General features: G+C 37.6%; 1 protein-coding gene and 1 pseudogene across 3 annotated transcripts in view; one reads left to right on the top strand and one right to left on the bottom strand.

The window, feature by feature from the left end:
- LEPR (leptin receptor) overlaps positions 1-19773 on the top strand; it is a 105173-nt gene that overhangs the window by 60103 nt on the left and 25297 nt on the right. For both annotated transcript variants that reach the window (XM_079776627.1, XM_079776626.1), the window contains exons 5-7: positions 12348-12553; positions 14188-14330; positions 16396-16540. In XM_079776627.1, coding sequence (XP_079632753.1) covers positions 12348-12553; positions 14188-14330; positions 16396-16540 — 494 coding nt within the window. The remainder of the gene's footprint in view (positions 1-12347; positions 12554-14187; positions 14331-16395; positions 16541-19773) is intronic.
- On the bottom strand, positions 10617-11081 carry LOC307102545 (ubiquitin-conjugating enzyme E2 N-like; annotated as a pseudogene). The gene has a single exon. The product of its transcript is annotated as a ubiquitin-conjugating enzyme E2 N-like (transcript).

Here is a 19773-nt window from a genome sequence, read left to right as displayed (position 1 = left end):
AAGTTTCAATTGTAGAAGGTAAATAAACCCCAGATACCCAGGGCCTCTGGTTGGATGGCCAGGGGGCTTGGCCGGCCTGCAAACCACCACAGGCCCCTCGCTCAGGCTGCCCCACGCCCCAAGGGAACCCCCACCCTGATCTGGGACACCCTTTAGGGCAAACCACCTGGCCCCCACCCATGCACCAGGCCTCTATTCTATCTAATAAAAGAGTAATATGCAGATTGACCATCACTCCAACACACAAGATCAAGATAGCTGCCCCCATGTGGTCAAAGATCCTGCCCCCATGTGGACACAAGATGGCCACCACAAGATGGCCTGCAGGGGAGGGTAGTTGGGGGCAATCAACCCTGCAAGGGAGGGCAGTTGGAGGTGATCAACCCTGCAGGGGAGGGCAGTTAGGGGTGACCAGACCAGTAGGGGGGCAGTTGAGGGCAAGTACGTCGGCAGTGGGGGCAGCTGGGGGTGACCAGGCCAGCAGGTGAGCAGTTAGGAGCCAGTGGTCCCGGATTGTGAGAGGGATGTCTGACTGCCGGTTTAGGCCTGATCTGCAGGATTGGGCTTAAACTGGCAGTTTGGACATCCTCCAAGGGGTCCCAGATTGGGGAGGGTGCAGGCTGGGCTGAGGGAACCCTCCCCCATGCACAAATTTCATACACCGGTCCTCTAGTCTCTATATATAAAAGGCTAATATGCAAAGTGTCCCCTTGGGAGTTTGACTGGGAGAATGGGAGTTCCATCACTCGCTATGATATGCGCTGACCACTGGGCGTGGTGTGGAACATGGCGGGTGACCAGTGGTGGTGGCGGGGCGCTGAGAGAGTGAGGGAAAGAGGAGGCAGGGAGGCGGGGACGGGGAACTGTGCAGTGGTGGCATGTGTGGATGGTGAGGGAAGGAGGAGGTGGGGAGGCGGGGAACCTGATCAGCCCTGATAACCGGCCAGGCCTAGGGACCCTACCCGTGCATGAATTTTGTGCACCAGGCCTCTGGTCCTATATAATAAAACCCTAATATGCAAATCAACCCAACAGCAGAACAACGGGCTGAACAACTGGTCACTATGATGCGCACTGACCACCAGGGGACAGATGCTCAATGCAGGAGCTGCCCCCTCGTGGTTAGTGCACTCCCACAGGGGGAGTGCTGCACAGTTAGAAGCCGGGCTCACAGCTGGTGAGTGTAGTGGCGATGGTGGGAGCCTCTCCCACCTCCACAGCAGCACTAAGGAGCAGCGAGCCGAGTGGTAAGGAGCAGAGAGCAGGCGGGCGGTAAGGAGCTAGGGGTCCCGGACTGTGAGAGGGATCCTGGACATCCCCCGAGGGGTCCCAGACTGCAAGAGGGCACAGGCTGGGCAGAGGGACCCCTCCCCCCAGTGCATGGATTTTGTGCACCGGGCCTCTAGTGAGGATATAAAACGTGAAATTGATGATAAAAAAGAACCGAATGAAATTTTTAGAGAAGAAAAATACATTATTTTTAAAGTAAATAAAAGTGCTCAACGTTAATTGGGTCATTTTAGAAATAGTGTTATTCAATCAAGAAACATTTAGTGTGTACAGGCCACAGTGCTAGGCTCTGTGAGAAATATACTTTCCATTCTTCCCTTTTCCCCTTCTTTCTTTCTTTTCTCCTCTCCTTCTCCTTCTCCTTCTCTCTTCCTTCCTCCCTATAAAGATGGACTCATGGATTACTTTAATTTATGGGCTATAATCACTTTCATTATTTTATTTTTCAAATTGTCTCATTTGTCTAGTTGGAGCTTATTCAAGCTGGTCCTTGTGTCCCTTTGATGTGTCCCATCTTTTACATTTATTTTTGAGGACTTTTTACTTTCTGGCATTACAATGTTTCAGGTTGATTTTATACGTTTCCTGCTATAACACTGGAAACCGCTATTTCTCCAAGGAGCCCTGATTCCTTTTTATTGGAGAATGGTATTTACAAAGCAGTATCTGGGGGCTAGATGTTTGCTGTTGCTTGGGTTGCATTGTTGCTAGGCCCTCTCCACTATAGAGCTAGTTACATGTGTACAAATACAATACAAACATGTTACATGTATATATACAAATCTACATATCTACATCTGTCTGTATATAAGTATATTAAAAGTGTGTGTTCATACTAATATTTCCCATTTTACTCTAAAACCACAGGATCTGTTCTAGACTTTTTTCTTTTTTTTTCTTTTTCTGTAACTCCTTTCTCCAGCAGTAAAACACCTGACTTCCCTTTCCCACAATCTTATTACCTATTCGCTCAGTCCTAGAATACATATCAAGTTATTTTGAAGTTGCTAACCCATACCACTGTGAAAAACATACTAATTAGAGTATAATATTTAGACTTGTTTTGTCTTTACTAAGGCTAAAGTTTACATTGAAAAATACTAGTTACAAAGTTAATTAGGATTCCTTCTCCTCCTTCTCTGTCCCTTGTGGTTATATTATTAACTTGATACACTTTAAGGTCCATTTGCTTTTGTTTCATTGCTCTTGTTTTCCTCTTTTATTTTCTTTCTCTCATCCTCATTGATTTCTCATTGCTTGGTAATATTTTACATCAGAAGATTACTTTGTGTTTTTATAAAATGCTTCTTAAACTTGTTTCCTTGATAAGATTTACCTAGTTCCGTACTTCCCACTTGGACCTGATTCACAAGATCTGGGTTGGAGTTGGTAATTTGCATTTCTGTCAAGTTCCAGGTGATGCTGATGTGACAGGTTATGGACTAGACTTTGAGAACCACTAATCTGTAACACTTATTAAATACAGATGCCTCAGCCCCAGACCTACTGAATTCTCCATGGAGGATTTTGGAATCTATTTTTTAAGCCTCCATGTGACTCTTATGATAAGACTAGTCTGGGACACTAACCTGTCTTTGAAAATATTTGGGATTGGCAAAGTAGAATTTTGGGGTAACATTTATATAGATTACTAGTCTGAGATTTAAAGTAAGTGACTTGATTAAATTACATACAAAGCTGATACTAAATTTTCCAATTCCTGTTAGTTAATTGGTTAGTCTATTATGTTTTGCTCTAAGTTTATGTCACAATCAGAAATTTGGGTGGCACCAATTTGTAGTAATTTAGGATTATAACTAATCCTATAGTAATTTAGTATAAATCTCGGCTTATAGAAGTTTTAATACAGTCACAGAAAAATTTTCTGGGAACAAATAACTTGACCAAAGGTCAGAGGACAGACTGTGCTTTCTGTAAACTACTGTGGCTACCAAAAATGAAATTTCAATACTAAGTACTTATAAATATGTAAATTCTGAGTGGAAAATGGACCAAATGTAAAATTTGCAAATAAGTAAAATTTAAAATTTATTTGACAGATGTTTTTGTTTGTTTGTTTTTACTATTTCCCTTTCAAGTAAAGTGAGATTAAATAAATAGAAGCACTGTGTGTGTGTGTGTGTGTGTGTGTGTGTGTGTGTGTGTGTACTGGCAAGGCATAAAATAATTTGTTGCATAAAAATATTTTAAGAATTTCAGTAATTCTTTCCTCCCTCCCTCACCTCGTGCCCCCCTTCCCCCCCGATTAGTTGCCTCCTGTATGCACCCTGACCCAGGAGTGAACTCGAAAACTGGGTATGTGCCCTGACCAGGAATCGAACCTGAAACCTTTTGGTGTACGGGATGATGTTCCAACTAACTGAGCTGTTGGGCCAGGGCCAGTAATTCTTGTTGTGGTTATTTTAAGCCAGTGTATCTCTTTTTTTTATTTTAAAATATTGATCATCATTTTAATCTTTATAGTTTAAAAGTATCAAATTTTTAGAGTATCATTTGATGTTCATAAATACTTAAAACTTTTAAAAGTCTTTTTGAAGGTAAAAGGAGTTCTTGTGCTGACTTTGGCAAGTAGCAAAGCTGGTGTAGTCCAGGTTTCACACAAACTTGGAAAAATTTCTGTTCTCTTAAATATGACAAATATTGAATGTTTTCCTCAAGGAAAAAAAATAATTTGAAATCTCTCTATATATAAGGCTAATATGCTAAGTGTCCATCCAACCGGTCACTATGATGCACACTGACCACCAGGGGGCAAACACTCAATGCAGGAGCTGCTGTGATGCACACTGTCCATTTACAGAGAAATGGTACCGCAGATCTGACCCCCACAAAGCAATATTTGGCTTCCCCCAAGTGGGAAAAGGCCCCGCCACCATGCCGGAGTGACACCCTACCAAATAGCAGCCTATGCTGCTGAGACCCCATGGCGCAAAATGCAGCCCACAACCCAGCCCAGCCCAGAAACGGTGGCTGTGGGCACCAGGTAATGACATCATGTAGCAACGCTCTGCTTCCTCTTCCTAGAAACCAGCCTCCTTGCAGTTTCTTCAGCCCAGGAATATGACTTGCTTTACAGCCAGGTGCAAACATTTCACACGTTAACCAAATCTCTGTGAAGTGTTTTCCTGTGCCTCATCTCATTTGCTCCTCACAGAAGTCCTGGAGTAGGTAGATAGGAGACTTGGTGGAATCCTATTTTCTTTTCATTAGCCAGAAACAGAGATTTAGAAAGTTTAGAAACTTGACGCAACTGAAAAGAGGTAAGAAATGGTGGACATTGAAAATGACTTCAGGTTTTCTCACTGCACAGAATATAGTCAAACACTGCTGCAGTTAAATATTTTACCCTTTGTTCTCCCTGCATGATCTACAATAATAATGTGCTTCGTGTTGATATTTGCTGCTGTATTGCTGACAATTACCTGAAAGAGAAGTTGGGGTGCTTCACTGGGCTAGAAAAAGTTTAGCTAAATCAGAAAGCAGGTCTAATTAAGCAAGTTTTTTCTGTATATAAAGAAGACTAAGTTGACTTGCACATGCGCAATAAATATAAAGCTCTCGCTGGCGCCAATCACATGCATGTGTTTCCATCTGTCATCGTTGATCATGAATTTGGTTGACACTTCTATTATAGAGAAAGGGTGAATAGTGATATTAAACTATTTCTTCTAATTAATTTCCTTTCAATGCGCACGAATTTGTGCACTGGGCTACTAGTAATTATATAATTCTCTAATGTTCTAATTTTTAGAAATATTAACACAGCTCATATTAAGGATTCTTTAGTTGTGGCCCTTAAAGTCTTTATTATCCTGTACATAAAATGACAATGGCAACAGAAAAATTTATCTTCTAATAATAAGGCATCTTGGGTGTAATGAAATGAGCACTGAAGATGGAAGGGCAAGACTTCATATGATGTCTACCTTCTCTCTGACCCTCAGTTTCTTACTTATAAAGTAGGCGATACTAGTTCCCACATAAGGTGGATTAAAAAATTGTAGTAGATATTGATTCTCAAGGTGTTTTATGTAAATTATAAATATATTATATTATGAAATTTACTGATATATTTAATGTTGTTTCTCTATTTCTGTGTCCTTTACCCATCAAGTACCCACCACTAAGGAATACGAAGTGTTTTGGCCTGTCGCTGGGATTGAAATTTTTTTTTCTTAAAGGGCCAGATAGCCAATATTTTATTATTTTTAAAAAATATTTTTATTGATTTCAGAGAGGGAGAGAGAGATAGACACATCAATGATGAGAGAGAATCATTGATCAACTGCCTCCTTCATGCCCCACACTGGGAATTGAGCCTGCAACCTGGACATGTGCCCTGGCCGGGAATTGAACTGTGACTTCCTGGTTCATAGGTCGATACTCAACCACTAAGTCATGCCAGCCAGGATTGGTAGCCAGTATTTTAGATTTTGCAGGCCATAGTGTCTCTGTCACAACCTTGTAGCCATAGTTAATACGTAAACAAATGAGCATGCCTCTTTTTATGGACACTAACATTTGAATTTCATATAATTTCCACATATCATGGAACATTATTCCTTTTCTTTCTTTCTTTCTTTCTTTCTTTCTTTCTTTCTTTCTTTCTTTCTTTCTTTCTCTTTTTTCTTTCTTTCTTTCTTTCTTTCTTTCTTTCTTTCTTTCTTTCTTTCTTTCTTTCTTTTTTTTTTAAGAAAACATTTGAAAATGTAAGAAACCATTCTTAGCTCACAGGCTGTACAAAAAGAGGTATATTTGGCTTGTGGGCTGTAGTTTCCTGACTCCTGCTTAGAACATTTGAAAATTAGTTTTAGATTGATTCTTAGCGTTTCACAATAGGGTTTTCTGTTGGAGTGGCTTGGGAAATTTTTGAATAGAGATGCTTTTAAGAAAAACTAATTATGAATTACTGTGATATGTATTCTATAGTTATATATAGTCATTATATATAGTTACTATGATTTTTTGCTATATATTTTTAGCTTCTTTGTGTATATTGAAATTTTAAAGAAAATGAAGATTGATTAAATAGAACACAACAGTGAAGTGTTATAGAAACCAAAGAGTTAATCTAATTGGTTATCAGCCCTATTCTACAATTATCCACTGTATTTAGAAAAGGATGGCATTAGCAAGACCATCTAAGACTAAGAGAGTGTAATTCTAACTTATTTTTTATTTTAAAAAGAAAAATATCACTAGAATTTTTTATCCTTAAAAACATAAAAAATATCAGTGAAAAATATATGTCTTGTTATTGGTTCAGTTCTATTTTTGCCTTAAAATTTGGGAGTTCTTCAGTCAAAGCTTCTGACATAAAACCACAATTTATTCAATTTGTTCCATATTCCTTTGAGAAAAGCTTTTATCTTAATATGTGAAAAACACATAAAAGGCAAGGCATAATATTTTTAAAAGTTACATTTTATTGGCTTTGTTTAAAGATTTATATAAAATGGAAAGTGCTAAGTCAATCCACCTCTGATTAGAAACAGTATTTGATGGGTGTACAACACTTCAAGTTTTCAAAGATACTTTTATGTAATTGTCTTTGATATTTACTACAACCTTGTAAAGATAGCTATTGCAGGCATTTTCTTTGTTTTACTGATTAAGGAAACTGAGGCTCATAAAATGCCCTTACATGTCTATGGCTCATAAGCAAACATAATAACTTGAGTTTAAGTCTCAGTATGAATTTAGTGTGCTTTTTGCAACAATGTTATTCCTTACACAGTGCCCAGTAGACTGCTTTACACATTAAAAGGTCTGTATATGTTGTTTCCTGATTGGTATTTTAGAACTAAATTAATACTAAAGTTTGATAAATTATGAAAATTATTAATACAGAAGTTTGATAAATTATGATAATTCAAAACATTTAATGCTAGTGGGACGTGTATGGAAAGACTAGGGTACATTTCTTTCATGTTGTGTTTATATCTGAATGCACATGTATATGCTAGTTAGCACAATTTCTAAAGCAACACTTCCTCCACACTGAATTTGTAATTGGTATATTCATCACTTACAGTTTTTTCCTCCAAAAGGACTGAAACATTTCTGAAGGCAATGATCATGCCCAAATAGTACTATTCTCTCCCTAGCCCCAAGTTTTGTTTGTGGTTTGGATAGAAGGAAGCTGGTATTTATGGACAGAATGGGAGTAGCTCAAGCAAGATAGGAGGATGGGGGCATTGGTATCCCCCCACCCCCGCCAACACTCTCACTCTAAATCTTCTCGTTTACAACAAGGCTTAGACTAGGGGACTATGCAGATTAAATAAAAACCACTAATAAATCAGAAATAACAACTCTCTGTGTCTTGGTCTTTATGCCTTGACTTAGGTAACCTTACCCAACTAATTATAATTAATTTTATAAAAATATATTTTTATTGATTGAGAGAGGAAGAGAAATAGAAACATCAATGATGAGAGAGAATTATTGATTGTCTCCTGCATGCCCCACACTGGGGTTCGAGCCCACAACCCAGGCATGTGTTCTGACTTAGAATCGAACCGTGACCTTCTGGTTCATAGGTAGACACTCAACCACTGAGCCACGCCAGCTGGGCTGTAATTAAAATTTTAAGGTTAACCCATTCATTTGTAGATTTACAGTGATAGGCAAAGCATTGTATTAGAATTCTAATTCCTCCATGTCCTTGTTCAACACTTGGTATGATTAACTTTTAAAATTTTAGCCATTTTAATATGTGGATAGTGGTATCTTATTGTGTTTTTAATTTGCATTTCCTGAATGACTAATGATGTTGGGCTTCTTTTCAGGGACTTATTTTCATTCTTATATCTTCTATGGTGAAAGGACTGTTGACATCTTTGCCTATTTTTTAATTGGGTTGTTAATTTTAGTATTACTGAGTTTTGAGCATTCTTTATATCTTTTGGGTACAAGTGCTTTATCAGGTAGGTGATTGACAAATGTGTTTTCTCAATCTATGGCTTGTCTTTTTGTTATTTTTCATAGTGTCATTTGAAGAACAGAAATTTTCAATCTTGATAGAAGTCCAGTTTATCAATTTGTTCTTTTAAAAAAAAATAAATCTTTATTGTTGAAAGTATTACATATGTCCTTTATTCTCCCCATTGCTATCTCCTATCCCCCTTCCCCCAAGCCTTCACCACCTACTGTCTGTGTCTTTGGGTTATACATATACGCATATGAGTTTATCAGTTGATCTCTTCCCTCTCTCCCCACCCCTGCCTTCCCTCTGAGGTTTGACAGGCTGTTCGATGTTTCTATGTCTCTGGGTCTATTTTTGTTAATCAGTTTATGTTGTTCACTAAATTCCACATATGAGTGAGATCATGTGATACTTACCTTTCTCTGACTGGCTTATTTCGCTTAGCATAATGCTCTCTAGGTCTATCCATGCTGTTGCAAATGGTAAGGGTTCCTTCTTTTTTATGACTACATAGTATCCCATTGTATAGATGTACCACAGTTTTTTAATCCCTTCATCTGCTGTTGGGCACTTAGGCAGTTTCCAAATTTTAGCTATTGTAAATTGCACTGCTATGAACATAGGGGTGCATATATTCTTTCTGATGGGTGTTTCTGAGTTCTTGGGATATATTCTTAGAAGTGGGATAACTGGGTCAAATGGGAGTTCCATTTTTAATTTTTGAGGAAACTCCAAACTGTTTTCCACAGAGGCTGTGCCAGTCCATATTCCCACCAGCAGTGCAGAGAGTTCCCTTTTCTCCACATCCTCGCCAGCACTTGTCATTTGTTGATGACAGCCATTCTTACAGGTGTGAGGTGGTACCTCATTGTCATTTTGATTTGCATCTCTTGGATGATCAGTGACTTTGAGCACTTTTTAATATGCCTTTTGGCCTTCTGTATGTCCATTTTGGAGAAGTGTCTATTGAGGTCCTTTGCCCATTTTTTAATTGGATTGTTTATCTTAATTTTGTTAAGTTGTATGAGATCCTTGTAGATTTTGGAGGTTAACCCTTATCAGATGTATTGTTGGCAAATATGTTCTCCCATGGAGTGGGCACTCTTGTTTTTTTATTGATGGTTTCCTTTGCTGTGCAGAAGCTTTTTATTTTGATGTAGTCCCATTTGTTTATTTTCTCCTTAATTTCTATTGTCCTAGGACCGTGGTCAGCAAACGGCGGCTCACGAGCCACATGCGGCTCGTTGGCCCTTTGAGTGTGGCTCTTCCACAAAATACCACGGCCTGGGCAAGTCTATTTTGAAGAAGTGGCATTAGAAGAAGTTTAAGTTTAAAAAATTTGGCTCTCAAAAGAAATTTCAATCGTTGTACTGTTGATATTTGGCTCTGTTGACTAATGAGTTTGCCGACCACTGTCCTAGGAGATGTATCTGTAAACATATTGCTAGGAGACATGTCTGAAGTTTTGCTGTCAATAGTTTCTTCTAGGATTTTATGGTTTCCAGTTTTACATTTAAGTCTTTTATCCATTTTGAGGTTTTTTTGTGTGTATGGTGTAAGTTGGTGGTCTAATTTTATTTTTTTGCATGTATCTGTTCAATTTTCCCAACACCATTTATTGAAGATACTGTCTTGACTCCATTGTATACTCTTGCCTCCTCTATCAAATATTAAATGACCAAAACAATAGATGCAGAAAAGCATTCGACAAAATCTAACACCCTTTCTTGATAAAGACTCTCAGCAAAGTGGGAATAGAGAGATTATACCTCAATATAATAAAAGCCTTATATGACAAACCTATAGCCAACATCATACCCAATGGACAAAAGCTAAAACCATTTTCCCTAAGAACAGGAACAAGGCAGGGATGCCTACTTTCACCACTTTTGTCATACCCAATGGACAAAAGCTAAAACCATTTTCCCTGGTTAATAAAGACCTGGTTAGCTGCTTTTAACCAATGCAATTAGATCACCATAAAAAGGGTGAAAGGAGCCCATAAAATTAAAATTAAATTACCTACCCTCTCAAAAAACCCACCCACACCCCTGCAGCTAACTCTGATAACTACCTTCATTCACAGTGCATTATATTTAAACCATGATGGGGGAAATGAATAAAAGCAGAGAGGAGTCACTGCTTTTAAATGTTTCACAACAATCCAGATGGTACTTCTAGCCTCTGCTCATGCTTTATAACAGTGAATCAGGACAAGACATAGATTTGCTAATGTGCATTTAATCACCAAAGGACTGAAGATGTCTGGGCTTTTATTCTGTAATGCTTCTAAGACTGTGTCCATTAAATGCAAACAAAAAAGGAAGAAGTCTTGGCAGAACAGGAGAAGTGATGCACACCTGATGGTCAGATCGGTTTAAATATTAGTCATGGCATATAGCTTAGTCCATGCTCTAGCTATTTCAATGGCTTGGTCTTCGTTAGTCTTCCATTGCTCCGCTACATCATCTGCTAATGGGTCATCTGATTGGGAGCACTTAACAAAGCCTGGATAATGGCAGAACTGTGTGAATCTGCAGTGCTGGGGACCACTTATCTTTCACAATATCTAAACATATTCTTCCCAACTTGTCTACATTAGGATGATAAATTTTGGTCATGAAACGTACTTTAGGTGCTGCCATCGATTATTCTTCTGGAAGGATTAGTTCAAGTTTAAAAGTCCCTCCCTCAAAGGGGAAATCCTGGGGGCCAGCAATGACCACATGAAAATAACGGGTGTTGCTCTCATCTGGTTCTGCTTTAATGCCAGGAACTGGTTCTGCCAGCAAACACTGGGTTTCCTTGATAATCCTGCAGGGCAGCCTGGCCATCTTGTCAGATCCCAAAATCGGCCTCTGGTCTAGTCTCTGGCTCCTCTTGCCTCACTCACCCAGAGCTGCTTCTTTTAAAAAGACAAAACAAAACAAAACAAAAACACAACACTTTATTGTTGAAAGTATTACTTATGTCTTCCCTTCTTCCCCCATTGACCCCTTCTGGCCCGTCCCTGCCCGCCGCCCTAGGCCCTCATCACCCTATTGTCTTGTGTCCATGGGTTATGCACATATGCATACAAGTTCTTTGGTTAATCACTTTCCACCAACCCACCCTCCTCCACCTTCCCTCTGAGATTCTGTATTCACAGAGCTGCTTCTTTACCTTTGTAGAAAATTGGTTGTCCATATAGGTGTTGATCTTTATTCTGTTCCAGTAATCTGCTTTTCTCTCTTTACACCAATACTCCATTGACTTGATTATTGTAGCTTATTAGCTATAACTTCCTTTTTTAAAATTCTTTATCGTTGAAAGTATCACATATGACTTCTTTCCTCCCATTAACCTCTCCCTCATCTCCCTACTGTTTATGTCCATTGGTTATGCTTATATACATGCATACAAGTCCTCTGGTTGATCTCTAATCCCCCTCCCACCCTTCCCTATCCTCCCTCTGCTGTAACTTCTTGTTTTATTACTTTAGTGGTTGCTTTAGGATTTATAAGATAGCCTAATATTATACCTCCATGTGATATTATACCATTTTACTGCATAATAACATATCTCCCCCTTCCTAAGCTTGGTGCTAATGTCATACATTTTACTTCTACTTATGGTATAAACCTAACACTACATGGTAATTATTTTGGCTTTAGATCATCCGTAAATATTTACCCTCCATTAAATTTTATTTCTTTGTGTAGAACTAGACTTTCATTTGCTATCATTCATTTTCTTTTTGCCTGAAGGACTTTCTTTAACATGTTTTATAATGCAGGTCTCATGGTGGTGAATTCTTTCAGTTTTGGTATGCCTGCAAAAAAGTCATCATTTCACATTTATTTTGAAAGATATTTACATTGGGTATAGGATTTTAGGATAGCAATTTTTCTTTCCTTTTTGTTCTTCTCTTCTTGCTTATATTATTTCTGACAGCTAACCTGCTTTAACCCTTATCTTTGTTTCCCTGATATAATGTATTGCTTTGCCAATGCCCTTTATGCTGGGTGTCCAGAATAGCTTATTTCAATTTGGATTTTGTGTCCTACATTTTAAATATAGTCAGTACCTTTACATCTATATCAATGTTTGCCTCTTCTTTTTCACGTAGGCCTGAAGTGTTAGAAGAATCACCACTGGTCCCCCAGAAAGGCAGTTTCCAGCTTGTTCAGTGCAACTGCAGTGCTCACAAATGTGAATGCCATGTGTCTGTGCCAGCAGCCAAACTCAACTGCACTCTCTCTATGTATTTAAAAATCACATCTGGGGGAGTGGTTTTTCAGTCACCTTTAATGTCCGTTCAACTCATCACTATCGGTAAGTTGTGCATAAGAAAATCACAGATCTAAACATCAGTCACACAAACAGATTAAACACGGATTACAAAATTTGTCACTAGCTTATCTCGCTTTGACCAACTCTGTAATCATGGTAAATGTAGTGCTAGAGAGTATTGTGAGCAGCTTCTGGAATGGTTGTAGCATTCAGTCATTCAGTAGTAACAGTAGTATTGCTATCTTTGCAATTGTAACCTAAATTATTGCTTGAAAACAGTTTTATTTCTTTAAATCCTTCATCTGTCTAATGAGATATAAAGTATTTGGTTATCACATTTTTACATCTCAGATAACTATTTATGATAATAATTAGGAGCTTTTTTTTTCCTTTTCTTTTTGGCCTGGATTTATTCCTTCAATAAATATTTCTTAGAGGCTCATGATTTGGGAGCCAGGGAAAACAGTGGTGAATGAGACAAAATTCTTGCCTCACAGAGTAGGGACAAATAATAGTGGGCAGAGATAAACAAAAAGTAAACGAGGAGTAATTTTCTATACAAATCTGAGCAAAAGAAAAACTCAATTAATAGGTAATGCTCCATATTTTCAGTGCAAAGATCCCCCCACATTTTTTGACCAATTTGAATATGTCACTACAAATGTGACTAATATAAGTAAATGTTAACTTAAAATATTTAACTTTTTAATTCAGTTTTGTGTATATATGTTAAATTATATATTACCAGAGGCCTGGTGCATGAAATTCGAGCACGGGGATGGGGGGGTCCCTCAGCCCGGCCTGCACCCTCTTCAATCCAGGACCTCTCGGACATCCCTCTAGCAATCTGGGATCACTGGCTCCTAACCGCTCACCTGCCTGCCTGTCTGATTGTCCCTAACCACCTGTGCCTGTCTGCCTGATCACCCCTAACCACCTCTGCCTGCCTGCCTGATCACCCCTAACTACCTCTGCCTGCCTACCTGATCACCCCAACCCTTCTGCCTGCCTGCCTGATCACCTGTAACCACCTCTGCCTGCCTGCCTGATTGCCCCTCTGCCTGCTTGCTTGATTGCCCCTAATTGCCTCTGCCTGCCGGCCTGATGCCCCTAACTGCTCTCCCCTGCTAGCCTGATCACTCCTAACTGCTCTCCCCTGCTGGCCTGATCGCCCCTAACTGCCTCTGCCTTGGCTCCCACCACCATGGCTTTGTCCAGAAGGATGTCTGGTCTATCCAGTCTAATTAGCATATACCCTTTTATTAGTATAGATAATTATTATGTAATTATTAATATATAATTATATAATATATAATTTAATAGTGTTACTATTTTTTCAGCTCATATTTCCTTAGGTAGTTATATATAAACTTTTTACTCATATCTTTGCATCATTGTTTTTGACATCACTAGAGTCACTTTTCTAGGTATCTGAAACAATTTTCCTCACACTTTTTCCTGTACTTCTTTCTAAGTTATTGGGGCTATATCACTTTTTGAATCTGCATATGACATTATATTTTAACATTAAGACTTTCAAGTAATTTGTCCTCCAGGTCACCTTTTAAGTAGTTGAAAGAACAAGATATGCTAAAATTTCAATTTGACTTCGTTTTATGATTATCACAAGAAATGCTTGACTAAAACATGTTTTGTTTTGTTTTTTTTTTCTTAAGTGAAGCCAGATCCACCATTAGGTTTGCATATGGAAATCACAGACAGTGGTGATTTAAGGATTTCTTGGTCCAGTTCAACATTGGTACCATTTCAACTTCAATATCAAGTGAAATATTCAGAGAATTCTACAAGTAGGAGAGAAGTAAGTACATTTTAGTAAAGGAAAAGTTGAGACGCAACTAAAGTAAAGGTAAGACCCATCCAAGTCCCATAGAAAGTGCTCTTCGCATACCAAATGTGCCTGCTCCTGTAGAGCAGAATCTGTTATAATTTAACATTGCACCACTGGCTTTCATTTAAGATCAGCATAGGAACTTACCATATGAACAGCATTTCTGCTTCTTCTGTAAAATGCTTTTAGACAAATTATTTGATGTTACTCAGTGTTGCTTATATATGGATCTATGTTATATATTGAGGAGCATGACAAATTCCTTCCAGAATTTAGTGATAGAGAAAGCTCCTCTTCTAAAAAAGTTTACATATATTAGATTGATCTCTCTCCTCTCTCCTCATCGTTGAATTCATTTATAATTTTTTCACCAACTGGTCTTCTTTGATTTCTGATGTTACATTTAATCCTTTTAAAAATTGCTTAGTATATTTGTTTACATGCAGTGCAGTGTATGCATTTGCACTGTAAAGTGCATCAAATCCTTTTTTTCAGTCTTTCAGTAAGTTTTTGTGGAGCTCCTGCTAGAAAGCAAGAACGGGCATGCTTTTATCAGGATATACTGGGGTAGTAGACCAAAATGAGAGGAGTTTGGGAGTGCTGGTGAGAGATGGTGGGTTATAGTATTAAATGGAGGTAGGGGAAGATCTCATTGAGAGGCTGACATTTGAGCAAGGATTTGAAGGTGATGGCAATGTAGATATCTGGGGGAATCCGGTTCCAAATAGAGAAAACAGCCATTCAGAGGTTCTAACTTGGGTGAGAGGCTGGAGGCCAGGGAAGTGAATGAGAGTAAGAGTAACAGTGCAAATAAAGCGGATAAAATCAAAGGGAATAGTGGTCTGGTTTCATTCTGTTGCATGTGACTGTTCAGTTTCCCCAAACCAATGTAATGTTACTAACCAGTTACCTCAATCAAAACCAATCAATCAACTAATCCTATATAATAAAGAGCTAATATGCTGATTAGACCTAACAGCAGAATGACCATCTGGACAACCTTCTGGACAACTGTCCAGATGACCTTCCGGAGGAAGCCGGGGCTGTGAAGGGTGAGCCCTTTGCATGAATTTTGTGCATCGGGTCTCTAGTATGCAATATAAACCCAGAGGGTTAGGGGAGGAGAACATGGAGATTGTAAAGAACCGCATGGGCCATACATGGACTTTGGAACTTTGTGAGACTAATTGTTCTGTAATTTAGAGATAAATATCTGTTTTCTTAGATCTGGGCTAACTTTTTTTGAGACTTTATTTTCATAAAGAGCAGGATAGGAATCCTTTTATGATGTGTATGGAAAAGCAGAGTTTAGACTTCTCTGGGCTTCAGCTTTCTGATCTGTAAAATTGAGAAAATATGATTTTAAATACTATAGGTAATGTGATATTGTTTAATGGGTTCCTATTGCTTTTCACCATTTTCATTCTATGGTGCCTTGAAGTCTAAGACACAGGGGAGTCCAGTAGTTTTAGAGTATATCATTAGAAAACCGAATTTATTTGCTAAGCAGTTCTTTGCTGGTGGTTGTTTTATGCAGAGTTAGGTCTCTTAAATATTTTCCTTCTACTTTATAAACTGTATTTTGATTCACTGTAGTTTATCATCAGTCTAAGGTTGTTAAAAATGATTCATGCCCTTCTTCCTGTGACGTTTTCCTCTAGGAACAAAACAGTTCTGTTCACCCTGCGCATCCTTTCCACCGTGTGCTTTCCAGTTGTCAGCAGGGACATGACGCTTCCCACTGACACTAGCTATATATCTCAAGATTTGAAAAGTCATATTCATTATCATCCAGTTAAAAATATTTGTTTATTGTCATTGTGATTCTTGGACTCATGGGTTATGTAAAATTTTATTGACTAGTATACCAACCTTTGTTATTTGGTTATTGATTTCTGTTTAATTCCATTGTGGCCAGCTAACTCCTCTGTAAGATATCAATTCTTTGAAATTTGTTGAGACTTGCTTGTGATCAGTTTCGGTAAAGGGCTCACAGTGACTTGATACTTTGGTGTTTTCAAATAATATTTAACAGGCTGATGAGATCGTCTCAGCCACATCTCTGCTAGTAGACGGTGTGCTTCCTGGGTCTTCGTATGAGGTTCAGGTGAGGGGCAAGAGGCAGGATGGCCCAGGCATCTGGAGTGACTGGAGCACCCCTCTTATTTTTACCACACAAGGTAGGTTTTTGTAACAGTACCTTCTATTGAAAAGGGAATATGTTTTTTGAAGTTGCGTTTGGTATATTATAAGACTCTTAAATTTTGTGGCACTAAACCAGAAAGACATTTTCTACTTAAGTTTTGAAAAAGCTAATTTGTTAATGAAAACTTGTATAAGAGCTCCCAGGTGTCTTGTTGAATTACAAGATAGCAGTATCTTGTTGAATTACATTCTTTTTCAAAATGTACAGTTAATATAAAAGTTTCAAACTCACAAATTCAGAACACTACTTGTATTGATGTTGCCTTAACTTACTTTAAAAAAAATTAATCTTAGAGAGAGGAAGGCAGGGAGAGAGAGAGAGATAGAGAAATGTTGATGTGAGAGAGAAACATCGATCAGTTGCCCTCCTGCATAGGACTTGACTGGGAATCAAAGCCGAAATCTGGGTATGTGCCCTGACCAGGAATTGAACCTGCCATCTTTTGGTGCACAGGATGATGCTCCAACCATCTGAGCCACACCGGTCAGGGCTCCTTAACTCATATTTTGAAAAATCAGATATATTTATTAAAAAATATATTTTTCTATATATATTGTTTTATTGATTTCAGAGAGGAAGGAAGAGGGAGAGAGAGAGAGATAGAAACATCAATGATGTAAAAATTATATTTGACTATTATATATTATGTAATAAAATAGTTTTTTCACTACAGATGCTTAATTTTGAGAGTTTTTATATTTTTAAAGTTATCTTTAACATCAGATAAACTGTAGCTTATTACAACTTTCTTTTACATAGAGGCACATGAGCCTTAGAATAGTTTTATTTATTTAGAATGCTTTATCATTTCCAAATAGTTAAGATTTCATTTATTTATTTTTTGAACAGAGGTTACTTGATGTATTGCTGTTATAGCAAACACAGTGGTCGGCAAACTCATTAGTCAACAGAGCCAAATATCAACAGTAAAACGATTAAAATTTCTTTTGAGAGCCAAATTTTTTAAACTTAAACTTCTTCTAACGCCACTTCAAAATAGACTCCTCCAGGCCGTGGTATTTTGTGGAAGAGCCACACTCAAGGGGCCAAAGAGCCGCATGTGGCTCGCAAGCCGCAGTTTGCTGACCACGGAGCAAACAGAAGGCTAATTATCAGTACCTTTATAGTTACCACTTTTTATTCATTGATATTATTGATATTAAAGCTATACCTACCAAGCACCACAGTTAATGAAGCTTTGACTATTCCTAATCAAGGAATTATTGATTCTTGTAAAATGAATTGGCTAGCTAAGTTTTTTCATTATAGCTGCTGGGAGGTCTTGGACTTTTAGAAAAAAATCTAGGACTTTTGGTCTAATAATATTGCATTGAGGTTATGCTACATACTGGAAACAAACATTAGAAGTGCTGAATTCTTATAATACCTTTATTAACTGCATTCTTGTTGCTGCCAAAGAAGAGGATAAATAGATATTAGCTGGTTTCTACATTTCACATGTGGAAGCTCTTATAACCAGTTAGAGAAAATATTTTCCCCATAAAAAACTTAGGTAATCTGCTCCAAGAATTTAAAAAATCTATTTTCCATTATTAAAAAAGCGTATTTTCAAATAACTTTATCTAAAATGTTTTGCTATATATTCTTTTGAGTAATTCACTAATATTTATCAATATTTCCTCTTTTAATAAAATTCATTAATGTAAACTCTGAAAGGGTATTGCTACTTGGCCATGAGAAGAAAATAATTTTTGTTTTCTTATTTTAAAAATTAAATATTGCATAGTATCTCATATGAGAATAAAATACATATTTATATTATTATTATTTTTTAAAAATATATTTTTATTGATTTCAGAGAGGAAGGGAGAGGGAGAGAGAGATAGAAACATCAATGATGAGAGAGAATCATTGATTGGCGACCTCCTACATGACATCCACTGGGGATCAAACCCACACCCTGGGCATGTGCCCTTGGCCAGAATCAAACCTGGGACCTGCAGGCTGACGCTCTATCCACTGAGCCAAACCTGCTAGGGCCATATTTACATTATTTAAAAAGTAAATATTCAACATTTCCCTCATCAATTTCAATACATTTGTTTAATGTAAATTTTACAGATTGTTAGGTTTTTAATAAATCGTCTTTCTTATTTTAAGCTAGCATTTTAGCACTTAATAATGCCAAAATACTTTGACTTTAATCTGACTTCCCAGTTAAGCCATAATTATACGCATTCGATTTTGAAGTGAAATGTTTTGTGTTTTTATTACCTTTAAAACAAAAAGCTTCAACTTAACTTTTTAAAGTTCATTTGTAATCTTTTGAAAAATGGATTATTCAGAGTCTTTTGAAGCAGCTCAGTAACGAGATGTGGAGCACATGGAAGGTAGGTTAATGGTCTCTCAGGTCCCTGCTAGGTACTTGTGTGCAGTAAGTAATGTACTATGAGGTTTGAATGCCACTCCACACTAGTTTATAAACCTAATGCACTGGCTTCTGTTCAGTACTTTCATGCTAGTATGTTTTTTCCTGTTCATGTCTAACTGCCAATGTCTGGTGTAGATTGTAAATATACTAGTAAAGATATTGGAGTTTAGCATGCTATTGCAGAAAACTTAAAAACCAATGAAGTGTTTTCGATTTTGTTTTTTGGGATAAACCAAAAAATGTTATGTAAGAAAACAGATATTCATATTTTATCAGCAGAAAATGGGTTACCTTAAATATACTGATTTTATAATGCACTCTGACAGAAATAATTTCTTCCTTTGTTAATAGTTGTTCACTTTTATTCTATTTCTAATTAAAAATATAGACAAAGTATGTTTCCAACCACAGGGGACTGAAAAAGTAGTATGGAATAGTGTATAGGCATTAAAAATAATATTTTAGAAAAATTTGGGTTCCCTTTGTCTTCAAACACAGGAGACTGGCATAAAATAACCCAAAATGATGCTACAGAGCAGTAATATACAAATCTGCTTTGTATATTGGTGCATTAATTGTACATTTCCTAGCTAGTTTTCTTATTTAAAGCTTATTTCTGTACCTTTCCTGCTAATTTGAAATTTTCATATATCTAAATGAGACAATAGTCCACCATTTTTTTTGGCGTGGAGGGGTGTTATCTTACAGAAATTTAAGAACTCACCCTAAGCTTCACTGATTCTTAAAGCAAAGTCTCATGGAAGACAAGTCATTGTGGAATTAGACTACATTTCACTTTCGTTAAATTTCTACCT

Source organism: Cnephaeus nilssonii (genome assembly GCF_951640355.1).
Source record: "Cnephaeus nilssonii genome assembly, chromosome: 7".
In the NCBI taxonomy this organism is placed as follows: domain Eukaryota; kingdom Metazoa; phylum Chordata; class Mammalia; order Chiroptera; family Vespertilionidae; genus Cnephaeus; species Cnephaeus nilssonii.
The sequence above is the reverse complement of the archived record's forward strand: the minus strand, read 5'-3'. Positions and strand labels throughout refer to the sequence as shown.